At 39.9% G+C, this 17,486-nt stretch overlaps 1 protein-coding gene across 7 annotated transcripts in view; it reads left to right on the forward strand.

Moving 5' to 3' along the window:
• SCN8A (sodium voltage-gated channel alpha subunit 8) overlaps positions 1-17,486 on the forward strand; it is a 169,210-nt gene that overhangs the window by 120,757 nt on the left and 30,967 nt on the right. For 4 of the 7 annotated variants that reach the window (XM_075851928.1, XM_075851932.1, XM_075851929.1 and 1 more), the window contains exons 7-12: positions 1,387-1,608; positions 4,189-4,252; positions 8,050-8,191; positions 10,435-10,638; positions 10,847-11,137; positions 13,253-13,603. In XM_075851928.1, the coding sequence (XP_075708043.1) occupies positions 1,387-1,608; positions 4,189-4,252; positions 8,050-8,191; positions 10,435-10,638; positions 10,847-11,137; positions 13,253-13,603 (1,274 nt within the window). Of the gene's footprint in view, positions 1-1,386; positions 1,609-4,188; positions 4,253-8,049; positions 8,192-10,434; positions 10,639-10,846; positions 11,138-13,252; positions 13,637-17,486 lie in introns of all 7 variants that reach the window. The other 3 variants (XM_075851927.1, XM_075851926.1, XM_075851930.1) reach the window with 1 other exon arrangement.

A 17,486-nucleotide genomic window follows, 5' to 3' on the forward strand; every position in this document is an offset into this window, starting at 1 on the left:
GTAAAAAACCTCCGTTTTTGCGGACCACAATTGCGGTCCGCAAAAATGGACCCATTCACTTTCATTGAACGCGGACACCTTTCCGTAGCACTACGGAAGGGTGTCCGTGCCGTGGAAATGTTCCGGGAATTACGGAACATGTCCGTTCTTTTGCATTTTGTGGGCCGTTCTCTCATACTTTGTATGGGAGCACGGCCCGAAAATGCGGCTGTCAGTCTGCGGCCGGCCAAGCCCGCAATCGCGGGCCGTGATTGCGGGCACGGTCGTGTGCATGGGGCCTAAGGCGTATTATGGTTTCAGCAAATTATTGTATAATGAAAAGTTTTACCATTTTCTAATACACTCTCTGTATCAATTCCTCACTGTTTTCAAGATATCTGCTTGCAGTCATTCAATATAAACCTTTAAAGTAAAAAATTAAGGTTCCTATTGAATCACTTCAAACAGAAATCTTGGAAACGGTTAGAAATAGATAAACAGTTTTCTAATATATTTTAACTTTTCATTAAACAAAGAATTCCATTTATTTTCTAAAACTTGAATACCCCTTTAATGTTGTCCCATAATGATGGCAGTTTGCCAATGAGCCTAACATGCCCAATTATCCAGCATAGAGCTTAAAGAGGACCTGTCATGTTTTATTTTTATTTTTTAAAAGCCACATACCTCCCCTTATTCCAGGCGTCCTTTCGATTCCAGCGCTGTCATTTTTATTTTTTTGTCCCTTCCGCTGTCCCGCTACGGCCCCTGCTCTGCTTAGTTCCTAATATGCTAATTTTGAGTAAAGGTACAGAGAGGAGGAGACCTCATCCCTCCTCAGTAGGCGTTGCCTCCTGCATCACTGTGATTCTGTCCAATCAGAGGTGACAGCCTCACAGTGATTCAGCAGACCTGCTCTGATTGGACAGCCTCACAGTGATGCAGGAGGCAACGCCTGCTGAGGAGAGATGAGGTCTCCTCCTCTCTGTACCTTTACTCAAAATTTGCATATTAGTTGTCAAGCGGAGCAGGGACCGTGGCAGGAGAATGCGAGCGCCAAAACAATATATATATATTACAGCGCTGAAATTGAGAGTACGCCAGGTATGTGGTTTAAAAAAAAAAACATGACAGGTCCTATTTAAGAAACTTTTATTTTAATCGTTTTAAATTAGTGTAGGTTTTCACAAGGTATAATAGATGACAGTATGTTTCTTCCTGTCGTTAAAGCAGTAGAAACATCTGGGTGCTGGACCCAATATATCTTAATGCAGCAAATTATAAGTCAAGAAGACTTTTATTAAATATTACCCCTGACTTCCCAATATTAAAAATCTATAATTTTGAATACTTGGTTTTAAATGAAATCATACATCTGAAAATATATCTTTTGGTTTTATTCTGCAGGTCTGAAGACCATTGTGGGTGCCCTTATTCAGTCTGTGAAGAAGTTGTCGGATGTCATGATTTTGACAGTGTTTTGCCTCAGTGTCTTTGCTTTAATCGGTCTACAGCTTTTCATGGGTCATTTAAGGCGGAAATGTGTTGTTTGGCCAATCAACATGGACGAACAATACTTGTCCAATGGCAGCAGAGGGTTTGACTTTGAAGAATATATGAACAATGACAGTATGTAGAACAGTGTCTTTGCTAATAACTCCTGTATATGTTTATTGTTTTTTAATGTGTGATTTCTTACTGGGAATTAGCGGATGGATGAAATGGAAAGGATGCAATGTGCAGACGCTGATCACATATGAGCTGCCTGCTCCCTGCCAGCAAACTATTTCATGGGTCAGCAGGACCAGATTTCCATATAGTTTCATACCATAGTGTTTTATCTTTTTATTTGGTAGACAGAATAGCAAAATTTCTTTTCAATGTCTACCAAATAGATTTCTTCCAAGCAGAATGGCACTGGATGATGCCACACATTATCCATAAGTTTATTTTAAAATGCTACAGCAGTTATTTTTTGCCTTTATACCAAAGAGGAACTCCTGAAAAAAAAGTTGCCCTACCTGGGGAAATCATACTACTACTACCACCCTATGCCCCCTGTAAAAACATGACACGTTCTGTTAATGTTTTCTGAGAACCTCACCAGTTACCATGAAACCCTAGTTGGGAAACACGACGTTACAGCAATGTATACAATATATACATGATTGTATACAGTTCTATTCCTTTTAATGTACACTGGCATCCAGGTAGTTTATTATAAGGAGATACAAGCTAGAGTGGTGGAGGTCCGACTGTTGGATCTCGTGTTCCTACTCATGTGGATGACCATTGTGCGGAGCAGTTGTATGGAGCAATGTCCCAAGCATGCGCACAACCCACTCAAGAGATACAAAGACTGGCAGGTCCTTATTCAGCTGTTTCCATCTTCCAGAAAGATGTACCACTCATATACCATTAATGTCATTAATATCTCTTTCACTGTGTGCCTTTGTAGAGGCTCTTTTACATTTTCAAAAACATTCTATGAAATATCATTTTTATTACAATAATAAAGCAAGAACTATAATACTAGGAATATAGTTAAAGGGAAAATCCGGAATAATCTTTCCTTATGTCATGGATACATGGCATAGCACACTGGAAAAGTCTGAGAACTTCTACCACCACCGCTTTTCTGAATAAAGGGGCTCCTTTGCTAGTGAAAATGAGACACAGTATTCTAAGCACTCTGTCATTGATTTGAATGACCCTTTTCTTAGAATTCTGTCAGATTTTCTAGAATTAGCCAAACCCACTAATTAAAAGTGGTGTCTAAAGATGAGCGAATCAATTCTACACGAATTAAATTTGTTATGAATTTTACCAAAGTTTCATATCTGAGTGAATCCAAAACTGGATTCATCCTACACGAATCGCTCATAGTGGCAGCCACCATTTTACAGATCAGAAGAAGTCAAGAAGACAGAGAACAAGGATCACATGACATGGGGTGGCAGCCCGATTGGCTTCCCCATAATGCCTTGCAAGCGGCCCTCCCTCTAGCACAGCCAATCATTAGGTGTTAGTCACTGATGACTCAGAGGATGACAGTCATATAAGTCATAGCCACAATAATCAGCCGAACTGGGAAATGCTGCTACAGATAGTGGACTAGTGTCAGTGAGTGTGTTTCATGGTGACTCAAATAGAGTAGTTTTAGATTTACAATAATTTAATAGATAGAGATTTTAGAGAGATAGGAGTCAGTCATTCTCAGTGTGTTAGGGAGGCAGCCATTGCTGTGAGTGAGTGCTGCTGCAGCTATACAATTCTTACATTAATTTGCGAATCACCAATCTTCATTACATCATTTACAAATTTTCAATAATATTAATCCTGGTTCTGATATTGTTCCGCTTCCTACAGAAACAGACGTCACAAATGTGACGTCACTCATTGTTTTGCATGCATCTAATTATGCCACCAAAAATTAGGTTATTGTTCTGCGTCAAGCATTTATACAGCACTGCTATTCTTCAATATGTGTCCAAGTGACTGTTTTTTTTTTTCACGTAAATGGATTTTAATTTAGATTACATTTTTGGCACTAATAAAGTGCCGCTGCCTTCTGATACAGATGTCACGGAAGTGATGTCACTCTTTGTTTTGCATATATCTAATTGTCACCAAAAAGGGATCATTTTTGGAACTGTTTTCATTTTAAAAAGCATAAAAAATTCAACAGTGCAGTGTGTTTGTAAACAGGTTGTTCCTTACCACTGGCTACCAAAGGTTTACCAATAGCCATATATGTTGCTGACATTTTGACATTACTACTGCTGTCTTGCCAGGGGTTTAAAAGGGGTTGGATACAGTCCTAAAAGACCCCAGGGTGTTATACATAACTTTTCATGGCAAACAGGGCAATTTTGATTTGGTCAAATTGGTTTTGACTGAATCAAATCTGATGGCTGGTTCGGACCCGAAACAAATTTTTGGAAATTCGCTCATCTCTAACGATGTCCTCATATTTTTTATGTAGTGTGTAGCTAAATGTTTAGTCGTTTTTTAGTAGCATTTTTGGTAAATTATGTCTTATTATGTGAGATTCAAGTAATGACAAATGTTTTCTAGATTTTATTTGTTAGTATATTTGAATAATGGCTTATTCATTTATGCGTCAGGAAGTGAAATTGTTTTATCGTGTATTAGATTTTCTACTAATTTTGATTTATCTCTATTTTCCTCCGTGATACATTTCTTCAGCAAACTTTTATAAACTTCATGGAGCCATAGATCCATTACTATGTGGTAATGGCACAGATGCGGGGTAAGTATCATTGCATGACTACACTTAAGTAAACCAATTTGCCTTAAAGTGAATTTGTCATCAGAATTGTTCAAATTAAGTTTTTATGTTAAACATATTTTTTACATACGGTAGTTACATAGTTGATAAGGTTGAAAAAAGTCACGGGTCCATCAAATACAATGTATAATCCTGCTGTGTTGATTCAGAGTAAGGCAAAAAAGAAAAAAAAAACATGACGTGGATTCCAATTTTCTCATTAGAGGAAATATTTTGGGTGATTTTATTTTCTATGTCATTTTCTATATTTATCAAAAAAAATCCTAAAATCTTGCAGTTTTCTCTTTGGCCACTGATCTTCATAATAGACTGACACTTCCTGTTCTGTAGAGATCACTTTTCAGCAGTCATCTCATTATCATTTCAGGCAGGATTACAATGAAAAGTAACACCTATATATAGATAACACAGGATCCACGATTGACAATAGGTGATAGGCACAGCTCCTCTCCTATCCCTTCCTGCACAATGACCTCTGCACCGGTCACTGAGCATGCCTAGAAACCTATCTCTTAGAAGTCAATGCTTCCCCCCTGTTCATAGGTTCCTTTGGTCCATGTGGCTACTGTAAGGCACATCTCTAAATGTTAACAGCAGCTCAGGCAAGAAGGTCTCCATAACCATGTACAGAAAAAACAATAAAATAAATCTGCATCTACAGTGAATACAGGTTTTTGTCATGTCAAAAAATCAGTCCAAGATGAATCATTTCAGAACTTTTTCCATCTTTAATATCGCTTATAATCTGTACAATTGTGTTGAAAAACAAACTGAAATCTTTTAGGGTGGAAAAATAAAAATAAAGACCAAAAATAACGTGGTTGCATAAATCTGCACACCCTTAAACTAATACTTTGTTGAATTACCCTTTGACTTTATGACATAATTCAGTCTATTTCGGTAGAAGTCTATCAGCATGGCACATCTTGACTTGGCAATTGTTGCCCACTCTTCCTTGCAAAAGCGCTCCAAATCTGTCAGATTGCGAGGGCATCTCCTGTGTACTGCCCTCTTCAGGTCACCCCACAGATTTTCAATGGGATTCAGGCTTGGGCTCTGGCTGGGCCATTCCAAAACTTTGTTCTTCTTCTGGTGAAGCCATTTTTTTGTTGATTTTGAGGTATGCTTTGGGTCGTTGTCGTGTTGAAAGGTGAAACTACTCTTCATCTTCAGCTTTTTAGCAGAGGGTGCAGGTTTTGTGCCAATATTGACTGACATTTGGAACTGTTCATAATTCCCTCCACCTTGACTAAAGCCCCAGTTCCAGATGCAGAAAAACAGCCACAAAGCATAATGCCCCCTCCACCATGCTTCTCTGTGGGTATGGTGTTCTTTTGGTAATGTGCAGTGTTGGCTTTGCGCCAAACATACCTTTTGGAATTATGGCCAAAAAGTTCAACCTTGGTCTCATCAGACCATAACACATTTTCCCATCATGCTTTTGGCAGACTTGATGTAGGTCTTTTCAAAACATAGCCCAGACATATGAAGATTACGGGAGATTGTTGTCACATGCACTACACAACCAGTACCTGCCAGAAAGTCTTGCAGCTTCTTTAATGTTGCTGTAGGCCTCTTGGTAGCCTCCCGGACCAATTTTTGTCTTGTCTTTTCATCAAGTTTTGAGGGACATCTAGTTCTTAGTAATGTCACTGTTGTGCCAAATGTAATCCACTTCTTGATGACCGTCTTCACTGTAGTCCATGATATATCTAATGCCTTGGAAATTCTTTGGTACCCTTCTCCTGACTGATGACTTTCATCAATCAGATCCCTTTGATGTGTTGTAAGCTTTTACGGTCCATGGCTTTTGCTGTCACATGCAACAAAGCAAATGTCAAGAAATTCCTAATAGAACAGCTGAACTTTATATTGGGTAACTCAGAATCACTTTAAATAATGGCAGCTGTGTACTGACTACTATTTAACATGTGATTGTCTAATTCTGAGCACAACCACATCCCCAATTATAAGATAGTGTTCACACTTATGCAACCACATTATTGTAGTTTTGTTATTTTTATTTTTCCCCTCTAAATGATTTCAGTTTGTTTTTCAATGAAATTGTACAGATTATTTGTCACATTAAAGGTGGAAAAAGTTCTGAAATTATTCATCGTATACTGATTTTTTGACATGACAAAAACCTGTCATTTTACCAGGGGTGTGTAGACTTTTTATATCCATTGTACATCAATATCCACATTTTGGGTGACTCAAATAGCTAATAAGTTGACAAATTTCTCAGTCTTATTCTTCCTAGCCTTTAATACATAAAAGTTCACATAGTTTTACATTTTAAGAGCTCCAAATTACTAGCCATTCAAATCATATTACATGCTTTTACTATGTGTGAGTTTTAAAATATACTTCGGAGATCACATAACTGTTAATGTGTCTTGCTTAGGGTGTTGGTGTTGTATATACTAATGAAAACATAATGGGGCATACTTATCAATTCAATTGCATAATTGCATCGATAAGAATGGCATTCAGGCTGAAAGCAGATCTGTCATCTTAATATGGTGCCCTATTTAAGGGCAGCGGCACAAAATAAATACTGTGCCGTTTGGCTAATAGAAGCACCGAAAGAATACACCAGAACTGACATTCCGGCAAATTCATGAGGGACACCCCCTGACTGTCCCTTCCCCTCTCTGTGGTGACTAACTGGCTGCTGTGTATACATTCATATACCGCAGCCTGTTAATTACCGGCCTGAAGGGCGGGGGAGCGCTCCCTTCATGAATGCGCTGAACTCATAACTATGAATCCAGTGTATTCTTTCAGTGCTCCTATTAGCCAAACGGCACAACATAATTTTGTGCCGTTTTGGCTAACAGGGATAGGTGTAATACATAGGGGAGCATGTTAAGCTGAGAGATCCACTTTAATGCCATATTTTCACAACATCAAACCTTTCTTTCAAACTCTTTAAAGATAATTCAAGCATATAAAAAAAATAACGGTGAACTACGACAGGGTCTTACCCAGGGAAACATGTCACAGCAAAACAACTGTACTTCAGCACACTGCATTGTAAATTAATACTGGTTTACCACTCGGTTAACCCTAATTCTCCTAAATAGCAATATGGGCATATAGCGGTATACTTCTAATAATGACCTGCAGGGGTTAATACGGAACATCGGCAACATACAGCATATAGTTATAAATTAAGCCAGGTTAAGAAATTCTATGGCATCTTAACGCTTCAAGAAATTCATTTTGCATTTAATTACTGATAATAAGTACATGAAGGATTTAACATGAAATATCATATACACTGATAAATCATGTGTCAATTGTTACATTTTTATAACTCTCCGAATACTGTTAATAAACATTTCTACATTCATTCTGTGTTTTCCAAAAATGACTTCAGGAATAAAGAGAAAAACTCAGGGACTTATATTTACTTTTAATGTTGATTTTTACACTCTAAATATTTTACCTGCAGTACCCATCCTTACCTCATGGAGTGTTTAGGGGGAATTTCTCCAAGAACAACTTGGAGCACAAAGCTCTATTATTCGGTCATGGGTAGCGCAAACTCGGAAGAACCTCCTATTGATAGGAATATTTATTTCAGTCATTTGCATTCTGCACAATGCAGGCATACATTGCAATACGTTCCTTTACTTTGTCAAAAAGCAGATAATTCAATAGTTTGATCCATGTTATATCTTTAAAAATTATTTAGAAAACTTGCATAGGTTGCATTAATTTTGTTTCCATTTCTTTTTGTCTAATCCAAGGCAATGTCCAGAAGGATACACATGTATGAAAGCAGGGAGGAATCCAAACTACGGCTACACAAACTTTGATACTTTTAGTTGGGCTTTTCTGGCCTTATTTCGCCTTATGACTCAGGATTTTTGGGAAAACTTGTACCAATTGGTAAGCAAACTGAATGTTTATATTTAATTTACAATATTTATTCATTTATTGATCCATTTGACAGGCAGTTTATACCAGGGAACAACAACATGGCATTTACCTTCAGCATTATTTAACAAGACTCTGCAAGAAACAGTATAACAATATCACGGCAACCTTGCATTTCTGATTCTGATATATTCTATATGAGTAGTTCATTCGCCCTTATTAGAAACTGGTTGTAGATTGTAAAAGTTACTTGATTTCCATCATATCTTTTATTTCTTAGTCTTAAAACCTTTAGTGACCAGCTAATTTTGACCCTTAATTGGGTTCTCCCATAAAATATACACAGAATATGTCATAAATGTCAGATAGATGCGGGTCCCACGTCTGGGACCCACACATATCTCTAGAAGGGGGCCCCCTAAACTCCGTTCCAGCTTTTTGTGCTCATACTGCCTCCTGGCAACTTACTAGTTACATGGTCGGGAGTTACGGAAACAGCGTAACTCGCTGAGATACGCTTTTTCGTTACTCCCATAGAGCTGTTATAGTAGTTACGGAAACAGCGTAGCTTGCATGCTACGCTGCTTCCGTAACTGCCATTCACCACTATGGGAGTTATGGAAACAGCGTATCTCAGCAAGTTACGCTGTTTCCGTAACTCCCGACCATGTAATCAGGAAGTTGGCGGGAGTCAGCGTAAGCACAAAAAGCTAGAACGGGGTTTGGGGGGCCCGTTCTAGAGATAGCACTTATCTAGAACTGGGTTCCAGAGGTGGGACCTGCATCTATCTGACATTTATGACATATCCTGTGGATATGTCACAAATGTCCTTCATGGGAAAACCCCTTTACGGACCGTCTGCGATTGCGTTGCGGGATGCCGATGGGCTTACAGAGGGAACCCCCTCCTTCTGTAAACTACTTAGGTGCTGCGGTCACTATTCACCGCGGCATCCAAATAGTTAAAGGTCTGGGATCCGAGATTCCTCAGATTCTGACTATTAGAACAAGAGCTCGGCTATTATTAGACAGCCGATCACCCGCTCCATACAGCACGGGACACTAATGCAGGACTTAGACTAGGCTACTGTAAAAAAACGGCAGCAGCCTAGCTTAAGGCCCCTTAGGCTAGGTGTAAAAAGGTGTATTTGCAGTCACTAAATGGGTTAATATACAGTGTGGCTCAACATCATCTCTTATATATAAATGTGACTCTTGGGCTATGTTCACACGGGGTATTTTGCCGAGTTTTTTGACGTGGAAACCGCGTCGCAAAAACGGCCCGAAAATGCCTCCCATTGATTTCAATGGGAGGCGTCGGCGTCTTTTTCCCGCGAGCAGTAAAACTGCCTCGCGGGAAAAAGAAGCGACATGCCCTATCTTCGGGCGCTTCCGCCTCTGACCTCCCATTGACTTCAATGGGAGGCAGAGAAAGCGTATTTCTCGCTGTTTTATGCCCGCTGCGCTCAATGGCCGCGGGCGAAAAACTCAGCGAAAATCGGCGTGCAGGGAGAGGAAAATCTGCCTCAAACTTCCAAACGGAATTTTGAGGCAGATATTCCTCCTGCAAAATACCCTGTGTGAACATAGCCTTGAGCTTCAAAACGTTGCAGATGTATGAACTGGAGGCTTGTTGACGTGAAGTAAATCAGCAAAAGATCTTTAAAGAAAAGAGTAAAGCCTTAAAGGAGTTTTCCCACGAGGGACATTTATGACATATCCACAGGATATGTCAAATGTCAGATAGATGCGGGTCCCACCTCTGGGACCCATACCTATCTCTAGAACGGGGCCCCTAAACTCCGTTCTACCTGTGTGGGTCGGCTGATTTCTGACCATGGAGGTGAAAACAGCATAACTAGCTTAGCTACGCTGTTTTCGTATGCCCCATATAACGGAATGGTAGTTATGGAAACAGCGTAGCTTGCATACTACTCTTCTTCCGTAACTGCTATTCACTACTATGGGAGTTACGGAAACGAGCTACGCTGTTTTCGTAACTGCCGACCATAATGTCAGGAAGTGGCCGGGAGTCAGCAATAGCAGACAAAGCTAGAACGGGGTTTAGGGAGCCCCGTTCTAGATATAGGTGCGGGTCCCAGAGGTGGGACCCGCATCTATCTGACATTTCTGACATATCCTAAGGTGATAAAATAATTCCTTGTATTGTAACATAGACCAAGAAGTTCACATTTTAGGTTATGACAAGATAGCAAATATATTTCTCATTGGTTTTTGTTTTTAATACTGTTTAGAGCCTACGTGCTTCTGGAAAAACATACATGATCTTCTTTGTTTTGGTCATCTTCGTTGGTTCATTTTATTTGGTGAACTTGATTCTGGCTGTGGTAGCGATGGCTTATGAAGAACAGAATCAAGCAACTCTTGAGGAAGCAGAGCAGAAGGAAAATGAATTCAAAGCAATGCTGGAGCAGCTGAAGAAGCATCAGGAGGAGCAGGTGTGACCTCAATCTGAAGAAATATATAAATAAATATATGTGACCCATATTGCATAAGGGTGAGCTGTGACAGGGAGGAAAGACTGGGTAGTAGTAAAATCCCCCAACTTACTTTGATTCACCTACTTCTTTCTGTCACATTCGTTCCAAACATACAAACAATACAACTTTGGTAGATTATAATATTTATCTCTTTGTACCCTGTTAGGCAGCAGCTATGGCTACCTCGGCGGGCACTGTTACTGAAGATGCTGTGGAAGATGAAGAAGGGGATGCACGGATGTCTCAGACATCTTCAGAACTTTCAAAGTTTAGTACTAAGAGTGCAAAGGAAAAAAGAAACCGCAGAAGGAAGAAGAGACAGAAAGAATTTTCAGAAGGGGAGGAGAAAGGAGATGCTGAAAAAGTGTACAAATCAGAATCAGAAGATGGTATGAAAAGAAAAGGTTTTTGGTACCCTGACAATAGGCTGGGACGAAAGTTTTCAATTATGGACCAGGTAATGAAAAACAAAAATGATGACGTATTCAAAGCAGTTTACTATGTACATGACATACGTTTGCATACTAAATACAGTGATGACTGTGCTCTTCCACTGCTGTTAGAATACAATGCTCCTGAGTAGTAAGAGGAAGGAAGACATCTTAGGCTCTGTTCACATCTGCGTTGGGGTCCCGTTCTGACGTTCCGTCGGAGGTATCCGTCAGAACGGGACCCTGAGCAGACACAAGCTGACACCGACGGAAACCAGAGGTTTCCGTTGCCATCACCATTGATTTCAATGGTGACGGAGCTGGTGCCTCTTGTGCACCGGACCTGTTGTTTTGCTGGAAGCAATAGTGTAGTCGACTACGCTATTGCTTCCGGCAAAACGACTGATCCGGTGCACAAAAGAGACAAACGGAAATCAGGGGCACCGGCTCCGTCACCATTGAAATCAATGGTGATGGAGACGGAAACCTCTGGTTTCCGTCGGTGTAGACGGAAACCTCTGGTTTCCGTCAGTTTCCGTTTGTGTCTGCACAGGGTCCCGTTCTGATGGAAACCTCCGACGGAACGTCAGAACGGGACCCCAACGCAGATGTGAACAGAGCCTAATGGTGACAGTATGGGGAGATATCAAGTGCTTCTAAAGATGTAAAGCGCTTAATATTGTAAGAGGTTTTCCAACAAAAATATCTTGAATTTTTTTTATTTTCCAATTAAGTGACCCTTAGCTTTTCTGATAGAAGAGTGAAGCATTGGAAACCCTTGGGCTCAATGCACACGATGCATATTACATGCGGTTTTTCTGCGCGAATTTGCTTGCAGCGTAATACAGTACCAGCATAGTCAATGAGATTCGAGGAAATCCCATGTACACGCTGCAGTATTTTTCGGGACGGAAATTAACCTGCGGTGCGTATTTTAAAATCCGCAGCATGTCAATTTATCTTGCGTTTCCGCTTGTGAATTGTACCTACCTAATGCTGCAGAAAATCGCACACTAAATCGCGCAGCATGAAAATGTAATGAAAAACGTATCAAAAAGTAAAAACTACACCGAAAAACACACAATTATATGCGGTTTTTACCTGCGAATTCCTGCATATTGCTGCGGTTTTGGTGCATATTTTCTGCAGCAAAATACGCAACGTGAGAAAGTAGCCTTGTACTGGTGACGTAGACAGAACTCTGTTAGGAGTTTAAAGGGGAAGTGCAGCCTAAATGAACTTCAGATATCATTGATACTCATGAAATAAATCACATTGGTGAAATCTGTTACCTTGGAATTGACACGGATTTCCACAATAAAGTGCTATATACGGCACTTATAGTATTTCTCTTCGGCTCTGAAAATCAGACACAACATATCTCAGTGCAAAAGAGCCTCTCATGTACCAATTACATATCGGAAGATCAGACCATGGTGCTGGTGTGTATCAATATTCTTCCTTCTCCTAGATTCAACTCCCAACATCACAGCAACTATAAGAAAGCAGACTACCAAAACATGGCCACCGTAATCATAAAATGTTACTTGATCTACCTACTTAATTTACCATGTGACATTAGATTGCAGACTGAATGTTAATTCTGTGAGTGATCTTTACAAATAACAATGACAGCCAGAGTTCCCCCATAGCATAGTTGTTATTGACAGCCACAGCCCCACAAAAGGTGAAAACCACATCCCCCCTCATGACACTGACAACCACTGCTCCCCATGACAGGTACAGAGCGCTGCCATTATAACAATGAGCGACCAATGGGCGGCTGCTCACACATCACTTCACCTTTCAGAGCTGATCTGTATCAGCAGATAGATGAGGCAGACAACATGGCCACAATAGGACCCACACATGATGTGCTAGACAGCCCTGTGATAAACCATGGCCTACTATACAACCAATACTTTCCTATTTTTCCTTTTTAAATATCATTCCGACCTGCTTTTAGATATTCTTTATTTTTCATATTTTTGATACTGTGGGAGAAAACAAAGGGTAGGTAACAAGAATAAAGAAGACAACTGTAACATATGCATACAAACAAAATAAGAGCACAATAGCAAAGATATAACATGTGTGGCTTATTTTCTTTCCTAAGATGTCTTTTTGTTTCCTTTTTACAGTCTCTACTTAGCATCCCAGGTTCTCCTTATCTGTCTAGACACAACAGCAAAAGCAGCATCTTCAGTTTTCGGAGAAGTTTCAGAGAGCCGGTCTCTGAAAATGAGTTTGCAGATGATGAACACAGTACAGTGGAAGAAAGTGAAGGCAGACGAGATTCCTTGTTCATCCCGGCCAGGCACAATCGGAGGAATAGTTACAACAGTGGGTACAGCCAGGGCAGCAGATCCTCTCGCATCTTTCCAAACCTGCGAAGGAACGTAAAAAGGAACAGCACCGTGGATTGTAATGGCGTGGTGTCATTAATTGGTGGTCCGGGTGCCAATATCCCTGGTGGACGTCTTCTGCCTGAGGTGAAAATAGATAAGGCAGCTACTGATGACAGCGTAAGAAAGTCTATAGTAGTTTAGTCTAGGCATGGCGGTCCACCCTTCTGCTTCCTGTATGCCGCCCAGAAATACTCAGTTGGATCCTTCCCTGGTGGAATGAGTACTGGTTTTCTCCTAACCTTATGTTAACCTTTTTCTAAACCTGTAAAAAGATTTTGATTTCGTCTTTTTATGTTATGTTTTTTTCCTAACAATCTACTATCTATCTTTTCCCATGTCTAATAAGGAGACAAAAACATGCTGGAAATTTACATTTATGGTTTTATATATATGGTGCATAATACCTTAGATGTTTCCTTCAGGCCAATAACCACAAATTTCTATTTAACTACCTACAATAACACCTATGCCTAAACACCCTAGGACAAAAAAAGCAAAAATGCAACCTGTAGTTGAGTCAAATAAAAAGGCAAAAAAACAAAAATATGAAATAAACCAGAAAGCAATTATAACAGTGACAGTTTTTTTTATTGATGATCAATTTTAATAATCTTGTATAGATAAATATTAATAATTGAATAAATAGCCACTTTTTATATTATATTATTAGAAGTTCTCAGAACCTTTACCAGTGAGAAATTAATCTCCTCCTCAGTGGCAGATCCACAGTACGGTCCACAAAGCATCCTTAGTGGCAGGGCCATGGGGATCTTCATCTTATTTGGGGTCCAAATTGCAGATGCTGATGTTAATGGCAATAATGTGAATAGGTACTAACACTGTCTCATGTGCATTGCCATTGGCGCATGCACACAAACAAGCTTTCGCTGACACTGATGATGTCATACATTAGTGCTAGGACATGCATGAGTTGCAATACTTTAGAGCCTCAAGAGAGTCCTATAGTTCCATCACTAAAGGGCCTGAAGTGCAAGACTAACACTATTAATCCATTGTGGGACTATTTTTAGTTACATGCAGACTAATATACAGATGTAGTTGTCAAGATAAAGATGGCTACATCTGTACTAGTAGTCCGGCACTTACTGGTCCGGAATACTGAGTATTTGAGCATTTGTGTAGATGCATACCGTATGCATATGTGAATACCTTTATTGCTATAGACTTAATGGACTAACTAAGCTCTGTATGCACATGATGAATACATATAGAATCAATGCTCTAAGCTTGTCGTACAAAATAATTTAAGGATCTTTAATATGTAATGTGTTTCAGCTTCCATATTCATTTTCCTTCATGAACTATCAAGCAGTCTTAATTTTTTTCAATTTGAGAGAGAACTCTGCCGGTACGGTTTAACCACAGCGAATTTTTACTAACTTGGGGTTCACTACCCTTCAGAAGTGATAGGTTTACAACCCTTTTTGTACTTGTATGTCATGCACAATAATAATATTTATATTATATTTATAATAATAATTTCTGTTTTTGTTACTCAGGAAAAGAGCAATACTTCATTATAGTAATATATCTGTAAATTCCAGTTTGTTTTTGCCTCAAATAACCCAAAATTTTGTATAATCTTTCACTTCTATTTTGTGTCCGGTTATGTTATACACCCAGATAGCATGTTAGCCTAATGTGTAACTACTCCAATTTCCCTCTCTAACCCGGCATGGGCACTCAAGAATAGCATGATGCATGTAATGGTAAGAGGACAAATTAAAAAGATAAAAAGAAAACAACAATATTTTATCTTGGCCACACAATCATATGCAAGCTAGTAGTACTTAGGAAAGTTTATTAGCAAAAAGTGCATCAAGTTCAACTTATTACCCTGCGCTGTGGATCCAGTTGCAGGCATAGCAACCCTCAATTGGTGTTTTCCAATTATACTCACTATAGGGAGAAAAAAAATCCCTCCCCACTAACATCAAGCATCACAATAACTGGAATCGGAGGGACCTTCTATAGGACCTACACTCTCCCTTGCACTAAGTTGCATTCTCTACGAGTGTGACTGAAACATGCTTTATGGCTACAGTGCTTTGTACAGGTCTATGGGAGATACAGAAACAGCTGAGCGAGTGCTTGCATGGCCACGGTTCCATACATAGCCTACTGTTAATGGCGGGGATGGAGTTCCCAAGTTCTAGCATTAGGTGGTTTCTTAACTGGGAGACCCCCACCCATCTAACACTTATCACCTATACTAAGAATACAGAAAACATTTTGTTTGTTTGAAAAAGTCCCTTAAAAGGGGTAACCTCATCTGACACATTTATTGCATATCCGTAAATGTGTAAGATTGGAATACCACTTTAACTGTAGCGGCTGAATGTTTTATTATAGGGCTTTTTATCGTTTCTATTGTGCTAATAACTCTTAATGTCTCCTCCCTTGTTGAGGTATGACATACGCACACAAGCTAGGGGGATGTCCTGTTGACATACTGTAATGAATAGGTATGGCTGTTCAGAAAGTTTTAACCCTTAGACGATTTTAAAAGAAGCATAATAGAAAATATATATGAGATTACCAATAGTCACTGCCATTGCTGCTGCCACAGGATTGCTCAACCAGACTTCTGAATGGCAAATGTAAAACAAATGTACAGAACCTGATTTAAAGGCAACCCTTCCTAAAATGATAACCCTCAGAGCAGCAATAAATGCTGGCAGATTACAGCTCTGAAGTTGCAGAATTGTGACTACAGCTCTGGAGTATATATAGGCTGTAATGTATTTACACAGTTACTCAAATTAACTGTCAATTAATTCTACATATAAACTGCTCAATATGGTTTAAAGATTATTCACCGACAGCCCTTGTAAATGCAAGAAATAGGGTTCCTCTATCTTATATCCCAAATTGAATCATTGTAAAGGAATATTAATTACAATTTTATGTGGCCCTGATGATCGGAAAGGAGGGGGTGAAAATCTGACAGAATAGAGCGAACCGCAGCAAGAACATTAGTGTTTCCCTATCCAGTTCTGCCTAATACTGCTGTTTCCCTTCTGTTTTTCCTGGCCTGATCACCTCGTTCCTCCCTGATGTTTACTGAATACATACTGTATGTAATATTCTACTCCGCAACGATGACTTCATTCATTCTCTGGTCTGAGCTGCCTTCTATGCTTTCCAGCAGACCAATCACCCCCTGCCTCATCAGGAGCGCTTTCATTTGTAATGATAAAAGATCACGTCTAGCACTGATGGCGGGCTGGGCGTACAAGAGGCCCATTGTAACAAACTGCACATCCAGCACGCCATCATTCATGTTAGATAATTCTAGTCCAGTTGTAGGTATTTTAGGATATATCCTCCATTAATTCACCTCAGTTTTAGTGACTGCAAGTAAACTCTAAGGGCGGGTTCACACATAGCGGAATTTCACTTAAATTCCGCTGCGGACACTCCGCAGCGTTAATCCGCAGCGGAGCCGTTTCTCCATTGACTTTCACTTTAATTTAGCAGTGTTCGTTTACACGATGCGTACAATTCCGCTGCGGAGCATAGGCTGCGGAGCGGAATTTGTTGTCCGCAGCATGCTCTGTCTGTTGCGGAGCAGTGGCGGACTGGTTGCGGACTCATGGCGGAATTTCTCCATTGACTTCAATGGAGAGTCAAAATTCCGCAATGAAGTCCGCAGATCTTATGTGTGCTGCGGAGCGTATTGTTTTTACTACCATGACATTTCTTCATTCTGGCTGGACCTATGTATTTCTAGGTCTACAGCCAGACTGAGGAAGTCAATGGGGCTCCCGTAATGACGGGAGCGTTGCTAGGAGACGTCTGTAAATAGTCACTGTCCAGGGTGCTGAAAGAGTTACGCGATCGGCAGTAACTGTTTCTGCACCCGGGACAGTGACTACCGATCTCAATATACATGTATCTGTAAAAAAACATATAAGTTCATACTTACCGAGAACTCCCTGCGTCT

The sequence above is a fragment of the Rhinoderma darwinii genome, chromosome 2 (genome assembly GCF_050947455.1).
Source record: "Rhinoderma darwinii isolate aRhiDar2 chromosome 2, aRhiDar2.hap1, whole genome shotgun sequence".
Taxonomy (NCBI): Eukaryota; Metazoa; Chordata; class Amphibia; order Anura; family Rhinodermatidae; genus Rhinoderma; species Rhinoderma darwinii.